Below are 9,354 nucleotides of genomic sequence, written 5' to 3'. Positions count from 1 at the left end.
ATAATCCTGTTAATGGTAGTTAACAGACAAGTGACCAAATTGTAACAATTTGACAATGTTAGTGACTATTATGTAACTTTTGAAAGTTGGACAACCAAAATGTAATTTTAAACAAAGTTTAGGAACAATTGGTGTAGTTTACCCTAATTTTTTGTGTTGTATCCTAACTTTTAGATTTCTTTTGCAATTGGTGTGCTTGTTTTCTTATTTTAATATCTCACATGGATTAGCTATGGGTTATAAAGGGTTAAAATATTTTTAAATAATTTTAAAATTTTAAAATATATATAAGTTTTAATTTAAAAAATTAATTATTATAATTAAGACTAAATTAACAGATATTGTAAATGTTGAAGCCAAATTTATTGACTTTTTAGAATTAGAACTAAAACGATAAATTTTGTAAACATTGAAGATTAAATTTGTTGATTTTTAAACATAATTTTTAATATATTTGTAACAATTTATATTTATTTTAAAGATTTTCTTTAATATTTCAGAATTATTGTTATTTTTAAAAGATAAAAGTAATATTTTAACTATAGTTTAGGACTAAATTAATAATTAACAATTTAAATTAATATTTCGTATAATTATTTAATGGATAAAATTTAAAAGAAAAACTAATTTACCCATTTTAAAATGTATAAAAGTTAATTTATTTTTTCAGTAAAGGAACTGAAAAGCTCAAAGGCTTTCTCGAAACTTCAACCCAAATACGCTTAGCCAAAGTTGCCTGATTATTAGCTGCTGTCTACCTTTTTATTTGAATCATTTCCTTGATTTTCTACTGGCAACTTTCATAATGCATAAATTAGGGTAGTCAAGGAAATCTCAATTCAGAAAATATTATAATTATTATTTTTAGGTACTCATCCGAGTCCTGAAAAGCAAATTGCAGATGAAATGTTTAATAGAAAAGCAGATATGGAGAAGTAACAAATCCAATCAACTTGATTTTCTGAAAAGATTAATCCTCAAATTATTTCAATTCTACAACAGTCTTCAGAATATTAATTACTTGAAATACATGTAGTTGCTCTAAACCCAACTCCTCGCAATAAGGTTTCATTCATCCTTAGGCTTCGCTTCTTTAAGACAAAAGCCTGTGTTCTCAACACTATTCTCCTAAATCCCACATTATAACACTTCTTTTTTTTTCCTTTTTTTCCCCTTACCAGTTAGAAACTCCAGATCAAAATGCACTTAACCGAGAAAGAAAATACCTAAACCGAAGCCTTTAGACAGGGATTTGAGAGCTGATAACTACATACAGTTTGTTCCAGTCCCAACCATCCATGTTGGGAGCTAAAACAGCAGCACCCACACCAAATGCGACGACGAGAAAGGCCAACGATTTTAGGCACCCAGGGCCTCGCGATAGTCTTCCAGCTATAAGCTTACAGTACTTGTCTGCATCCTGAAACAGTGCCCGTGTAGCAGCATCTGACTCATTGCCCATTTTCTCATTCTGAGAATCACAAAATAAAAAAAGAAAAGAAAATCAGGTCACATCTTAAATGACTTGGAAACGTTTGCCTACCTTATGTTAGAGCAAATCATCTAAAAATCTGGTATAAAAATAATTGTGTAACATATATTTCTATTGAGCTACTAGATGGATGGTTTATTCTTAGTACAGTAAGCACCTTGTTCCTAAAATTCTTGATGGTTTCCCTCAAAGGGTCAAGAGTAGTAAGTTTTGTGGAGTGTTCTTTCCATTCATCTGAAAGCCTTCTAAGAACACTCACATTCGCTTCCAGATTATCAAGATAAACCTTGTCCTGTTCACATGTAGTAAAAAATAAGAATAAATCGACATGAAGTTAATTAGAAAAACTAAAATATTCCTCCATATAAAGGTTTGCTAAAACCTAAAATAGCTTATAGCTCACCCACTGCTTGTAGCACTCAGCGTTCTGGTTCAAACACCATATGACTATTCCAGCTGCCTCTTTGGATAACTCAGGAGAGCCTGCTCAAAGAAAGATACACTCAAGCATTGAAACTTCAATACGAACAAAGTGGATAAAGAAATGGGGCAGGTAGGGCTGGAGGAAAGGGATGCAAAGAACAAAAAGTTGTCAGGTGCAAAAGCATACTTTCTCCTGCTGCTTTGATAGCAAAGGCGAACATCTGAAGAGCCGCTTGTCTCATTGCTTTGCTCCCGTGAGAACCAGCAAGTGCAACTTCCTTTACTGTGGGATATATGGCCTCAAACCTTTCAGTCGCCTGCACCAATAGGATAATACTTACAAAAACACGAGAAAGTATAATGATTTTAACATATAAGCAATGACACGGCAAATTCAAGCAGTCAAACTTTTAACCTACCTTCACCCTAGATGAAGATGCAGGGAAGGTAGCTCGCATCAGTATCTCAAATGAAGATGGAGGCACCAAACGTTCCCCTTTTCTAACAGCATTATTTACTAAAATTGACCGAGCTTTTGAGACAGATAAGATCCTACACCAGAAGGAAAATAATTCAATAAACCTTAATGAATTTGTAACTCAATTAAAAGGTTAAAAATGGACCAAGACGAAAAAGGCACAAACTGTAAAAGTCCTAATACCATTCCACCAGTTGTAAAATTAGATCTCTGGATTGTGGATTACAGTTTTTGCTACTAAGTACAGGCAAGAGGAGATGTGCCCACGAGTACAGTCCCACAGCAAGATCTCCTTTGGATGCCTAAACAAATACAACATTAATGTATGAAATGAGATAAGAAGCTTCTCAAAAAGTAAAGATTAAGAGATTGTAAACTGCCTTCCAGATTCATATACCAGTTAGAATAAAGTTCTTTTCCCATCTACTTACCTGAACTATCGTCCATACAAAAATGGGGAGCTTATCTTGTCCTTGATATTTGGAATTTTCTCTCAACTTTGGCAATACACTAATTAAAGCATCAGGTTTACGCTGCAATACCATAGCTAATGCCACAAATATACCAACCTGCATAGCATGTTTCTACATCAAACCCCATCTGATACCTCAAAAGCATCAGAAACCAAAAGAATAGAAGAAAAACCAAATAAAATAACCAAATTGCCAAGTAAATTTACCTTAGACTTCAATGATGTCTGTTGCGCACCTTTTTTGGAGCCCTTAGCACTTGCTTGTTGGGCCGCCAAGTCCTCAAGAATGATGTCTAAAGACCATAATACAAAGAAACCAAGTGCCTCAAGGGATCGTTGGCTTATCCAGTCAGCTGAGGTCTTATAAACAGCATCAAAAATATGTGAAAGTGGTATCTGTTGAAGGACAAATTCACTTTGGTCAGAAAAATAAAATATATAATACAAAGTTAAGCAAAGATCAATAGAGACCAAAAGGAATCAAATTGACATCTGAAAAAAACGAGTAAGCACAATAACGACAGTGAAGACATCACATAGAAAGGTCTGAAAATGACAGATGGAAAGAACCTTAGAATAACAATTAAAGTTTAAACAACATGAGAAAAAAGTTTGAGGTCAATTCAAAAAGATATGTTTCTTCAAATAAAAAGAATTGTAGGATAATTTTAAATGTTAAAACTAACATAATATCAAAAGTTGAGATGGCGCAATGGAAGATCATAAATCAGTGCAATTATTTACGATTACTCAAATAAAACTAAAAATTCCAATCACATTATTGGCAAAACCATGGATGATAGCACGTTAATCTGCTCAAACCACAAATCGAGCTTTGGTAAAAAGTTCTCAATTTGAACACTCAATCATGCAAGAAATTAATGCGTTAAAACCTCCTTCATTCCTCCAATCTAGCTAACATAATCAACAAATTCCAATTGTGATCAAATAAAATAATAATAAAAAAACCCAGAGCGCACACACACACACACACACACACACACACAAAAAAAACTCACATCAGCAAGCTTGGCAACGGTACTCTCCCTGAAAAGCTTCAACCAAGGAAACTGCCCCGCAACCACTAGCTGAAATGCCTTACCATAGTAATCCGCAAACTTCTGCATTTGAATTTCTTGCTGTTCGCCATTCAATTCCTAATTCCCCAAACAAATTAAAAATATTTATATAATGAATCCAGTTATCCAAGCAAAAGACAATCAAATTTATCATCCTGGTACACTTACAGCGAGATAAGCAGAGAGATCAGTGGGATCGATCTTCGCAGCGGCTTCTACAACCGTAACTTTAGGCTTCTTCGGCTTCTTTTGCTTCGCCTTCTTCTCCTCATCTGCTGGCTTCCCGTTAGGTTTAACGCCATCCAGATCACTGCCATCGTCATCGTCGGAATCATCGATGACCGATCTTTTAGGCTTAGACTTGGCATCGGCATCAATGGCAGCAGCAGCGTAAGCTCTTTGAGCTTCAACTATCCGACGACGGCGATCCTCGGACTGTTGCTCGAGGGAACGGAAAACGCTGGCGGAGCCATTAGTTAGGGTTCCATTAGAACGGGGGAGGTTGGGATCGGCGTTGGGCTTGGTCTTGCGTTGACGTTTGGGATAAGAGACCTTTTGCCAGCCGTGGTCAACGTGGTTGGCATTGGTGGGTTCGTGAAGATCGACGGACTCCATTGTTGGGAAAATTTGGAGAGAAATGAAAGAAGGAAAATTGGAGAGAAAAATAGTGAGAAAAGGAAATATAAATAAGGAAAGAAAAGGAGAAAAGGGAATGGATAATAAGGAATTAAGCAACGCAAAACGCGTAAATACTTTTGCTCAGATTAGGGATGCACTGCAGACGGAGGAGACGAGACAAACGATTCAGAATAACGGACATTAATTATTATTTATATTATCCTTTGCTAAATATTTTTATCCCCATTCTATTATCTGCTAATTTGGAAATCAATTTTCATTTTCTTTTCCTGCGATACATAGTTTTCTTTCGTGCGATATAGGGATGATAGCATGTAACAATTAAAATATATTATATTTCTTTCATAAAGTATATATAATTTGATAGGTTCTAATGGCAAGCATTATTGATTTCCCGGCTATTAGAAGTTTTTCCATAAAATGGATTTGGAGAGGGTATTAAAGGAGTCTATGTGGACTTTTAATAATTATCTACTGTTGTTACATTGTTTGAAATTGGGAGAAGATCTGAAGAGGGTACCTTTAATATTTGTGAATTTTTGGGTACAAGTTCATGATGTGCCCCGGGTTTCTTTAATGATGTTATGGCTAGACAATTGGATGATTTTCTTGGAAAGTTTTTAGAATATGGCGGATCTAGTCTAGGGAAAGGGTTGCGAAGTTACATATAAGGGTTCAATTATATGTTAAATGCCTTTTAAAGAGAAACAAGAAAGTGATGTTTGCGTCTGGTAGTTGTTCTTATGTCTCTTTTAAATACGAGAGATTGACTCTGTTTTGTTTCTTTGGTGGAAAGTTAGGGCATAATGACTCGTTTTATCAAGCAAAAATGTCATTGAGGGTTGAGGTTGCGGAGTTTGGCTGGGATATGCCGCTGAAAGCTCAGTCTATGAGAGCTCTTACCATGAGTAATGTTTGGTTACGTGATGAGGACGAAAGAATGAAAGGGGGTAGTCAGTTTGGTTGTAATGTTTCTAGTTAGAGTAAAGGGAAGGGAGAGGAAGGGGAGAAGTTGGCTCTTGTATTGATCCTATATCGAGAGTGAATTTGGAAAGAGATATCAATTTATAATATCAATTTATCTTTGAACCTTGATAGGGAGCCATTCAAACATTCACATTTACACATATGTTATAATTACAAAACTAAAATATAAATTTATTTAAAACACTAAGCACATAATTTTAATCAATACAATTTTCAATAAAATTCAAAGTCATATAAAATATATGCGGCATTGACTTTCAGAAACACAATCAATATACATTAATATATCATATCATATCACCTTATAACATAGTGTAATATTCATTATTATATAAGATAAAGATAACATTATAACATGGCCAAAAATATTCTTTTACAATTCAATTTCATACGCATATTACCAAATTAAAATGGACTATTTTTATCAATACTACCAGTCAAAACATACTAAGATTTATTTGCAAAATACTAACTATACATCCATAATTTATTCAGTCATTAATATACATACAAATAATTCACACCATTTCTATATGACTTAATAAACAAAATTTATAAATATTAAGACTAAATCAAAATATACCAACTTCACAAGTTATACACCATGCTAAAATATCATACTCAAGAATCATACCAATTCATCTCATAAAATATGCCATAAAACACATCATAATATTTAATATCATAACTGAATATACATTATAACTATTATAACTTCTTTATTGAATTTTATAACAAACATATCAAATACATATATTCTTTGTATTAAGCTCATTAATTTTAACTATTTGTAATGCAAATCATATCTTCCCAATACATCAATATAAATCCACAACCGAAATATCTTTGTCTCTATATAATCATCATTCAATTTACTACCAAAACACATGACCAATCACCTCAATATATATACTTTGAAATGATGTATATGTCAAACTAATGCATAATATGCTAGAATGTAATATATATACAAATGTCGAACTATCAATCAAATATATTCATTATCTCATTTCAACATTTATCCAAATATACTTATCAACTAATTTTAAACCATTACTAACACATGTAAAACATAATCAAATCATTTTAACCAAAGGTAGCATAACAAACATAATTCATACTATTATATAAATATCATAGCCAATTCACTCATACCACATCCAAAATCATCAACCAACTTCAATGCACAAAACACATATCACAAATACCATTCATCCATGGCACATAGCATTATAACCAAAATGAACTTAAACCATAATCAAACATAAAACAATGCAAACAAATACATAAAGTAAGCTATCATAGCGTAATAAGTCATAAGCAAATAAATAACTCAATGTTAACATCACTCAACTTAACCAAACTAATTTAGGCTATCATATTCACATTTATTTATAAGATCATAATTTCATATATAACATATACTTCCATATACAATTTCACATTGGCGAATATACATAATCTTATATACACATATTCAAGAATCATTTAAAAAATATTCACATTATATATTAAAAAGGTCGAATACGCTTTCCATATTCACATACATTCTTCATTTGCAACAAATATCAAGTAACTTACTTACTTTATTTCAAGTAGGTAATAAGCTAACTCATACCTGGTCATTTTAGCTCGTTTTACACATTCGATCACAACTTATCGTTGCTCGATGAACCATTCAGAATTGGATAGGACACATGGATAATCACATATATCGTACAATGCCAACGTCCCAAACGTGGTCTTACATGTAATCACATATCGATGCCACTGTCCCAGACAGGGTCTTACTCGCACACATATATCGGAGTCACATATCGATGCTAATGTATAAAACGTCGTCTTACTCGCACACATTTATAGAAGTCACATATTGATGCCAACGTATAAAATGCGGTCTTACTCGCGCACATATATCGAAGTCACATATCGATGCCAACGTATAAAGTGTGGTCTTACTCGCACACATATATCGATCCCATGGTCTTACTCGCACATCACATATCGAAATCCTATGTCATGACATATGAATCCTAGCTATTCCTAAGGTTCATAAGAGGATTTCGGACGTTGTAATTTAGTCGAAACGAACTCGTAAGCTTAATTCCTTTGTACATATACATTCGGCTCTCACATATAAAATTTCTCATAATTTAATTTCAGAATATAAACTCATACATAATTAGAACTAACGATATCTATTTTCTTATAACCTTACCTCGGACGATGAAAAACGAAACGGGACAACTAGTCGACAACTTTAGTTTTCCCCCGATCCAAATCTAATTTATTTGGTTCTTGATCTAAACATTTTCAAATTAAACTCATTCAAACATATTTTTATTCAATTTAATCCAAAAACACATATATGGAAAAATTACCATTTTACCCCTGACATTTTACACTTTTTACAATTAAGTCCAAATTGCATAAGACACAAACATGTAAAATTTGCACACACCATGATTAGGTCGAATGTTCCTAGTGTTCATACAAGTCCATACATTTCATTTATTTCATATTTTAGTCCCTCAATTTATTATTTTTTCAATTTAGTCCTAATTACTTAAAATCATAAAAAATTCCAATACAAAACATATCAATCCAAAACATATCTTTCATATTTAACAAACTAACACCACAAAACTCAAATATTCATCAATGACATAACTCAAAATATTCACCAAAATCAGAAATTCAAGCATGGGCTTTGTAGATAACATAGCAACGGTCTCAAAAACATAAAAATTATAAAAAAACCGAACAAAAACTAACCTTGAATCAAGCTTGGACAAGGCCGAATACCCCAAGCTTTTGTTCTTTTCTTTCCATTTGTTATTTTGGTCATAAGAGAAAAAGATGAGCAATGGCTTTTAATTATATGTTTTATTATATTATAACTTATTAATTAATTTACCTAATTAACCTTTGAAATAAAATATAAAACCATGTTATAATAAGGCCACTACCGTCCATTTCATGTTATCAAGGGCAAATTGCAACATAAATACCTCCATTTATAAAGACAACAACAATTCGGCCCTTTTCTATTTAACCATCAAACTTTCATTTTACGCGATTAAACCCTTTTTATTAAATCGACACTCAAACGATAAAATTAAAGCATGAAAATTTCACAGATATAAATTCACACATAATAAACACAGAAAATAATTTTTAAATATTTTTCTGACTCGAATTCGTGGTCCCGAAACTACCGTTCTGATTAGGGTCTAAATCAGACTGTTACAACTTCCCCCCTTAGGGATTTTCGTCCCCAAAAATCTTACCGGTGAATAGGTTCAGATACCGTTCTTTCATTGCATCTTTTGGCTCCCATGTTGCTTCTTCAACTCCGTGTTTATGCCATAGTACTTTCACTAACGAATTTTTCTTATTTCACAATTCTTTAACTTCGCGAGCCATAATACGAATCGGTTCTTCCTCATATGTCATATCGGACTTAATCTCAATCTCTGACGGACTATGTGACAGCCCAAAATTGACCCTAGTCGGGAAGTGGTTTCGGGACCGCTAAACCGAGTCACCGAAATGTTTGAACGTAATATTTATTGTCTAGAATATGTAATTATGAATGTGTGAAAATTTCAAGGTTCGATTTAGCCGATAGCATGTAAATTTAGTTAGTAGGACTTGTGTGACACTTTTGAAAAGTGATAGGCTAATCTATAAGGACCTAATAGTGCATGTAGTCAAAGGGAGGACTTGCATGTCAAATTTCCCCCTAATAGTTAGTGGCCGCCATGACAAGAGATTATGGGTA

General features: G+C 33.1%; 1 protein-coding gene across 1 annotated transcript; it reads right to left on the bottom strand.

The window, feature by feature from the left end:
- Positions 1–957: 957 nt before the first annotated feature.
- Positions 958–4,948, bottom strand: LOC108467283 (uncharacterized). The gene is made up of 10 exons (XM_017767882.2): positions 4,113–4,948; positions 3,885–4,022; positions 3,073–3,261; positions 2,825–2,962; positions 2,577–2,695; positions 2,335–2,467; positions 2,103–2,232; positions 1,896–1,975; positions 1,650–1,784; positions 958–1,471 (listed from the first exon to the last, which is right to left on the bottom strand). The coding sequence occupies exons 1-10, from the start codon at positions 4,557–4,559 to the stop codon at positions 1,241–1,243; spliced, it is 1,740 nt and encodes a 579-aa protein (XP_017623371.1). The 5' UTR covers positions 4,560–4,948; the 3' UTR covers positions 958–1,240.
- Positions 4,949–9,354: the final 4,406 nt, after the last annotated feature.

This window comes from Gossypium arboreum, chromosome 2 (assembly GCF_025698485.1).
Source record: "Gossypium arboreum isolate Shixiya-1 chromosome 2, ASM2569848v2, whole genome shotgun sequence".
Lineage (NCBI taxonomy): Eukaryota > Viridiplantae > Streptophyta > Magnoliopsida > Malvales > Malvaceae > Gossypium > Gossypium arboreum.
Note: the sequence above shows the minus strand (reverse complement) of the source record. Positions and strands in the feature narration are given on the sequence as shown.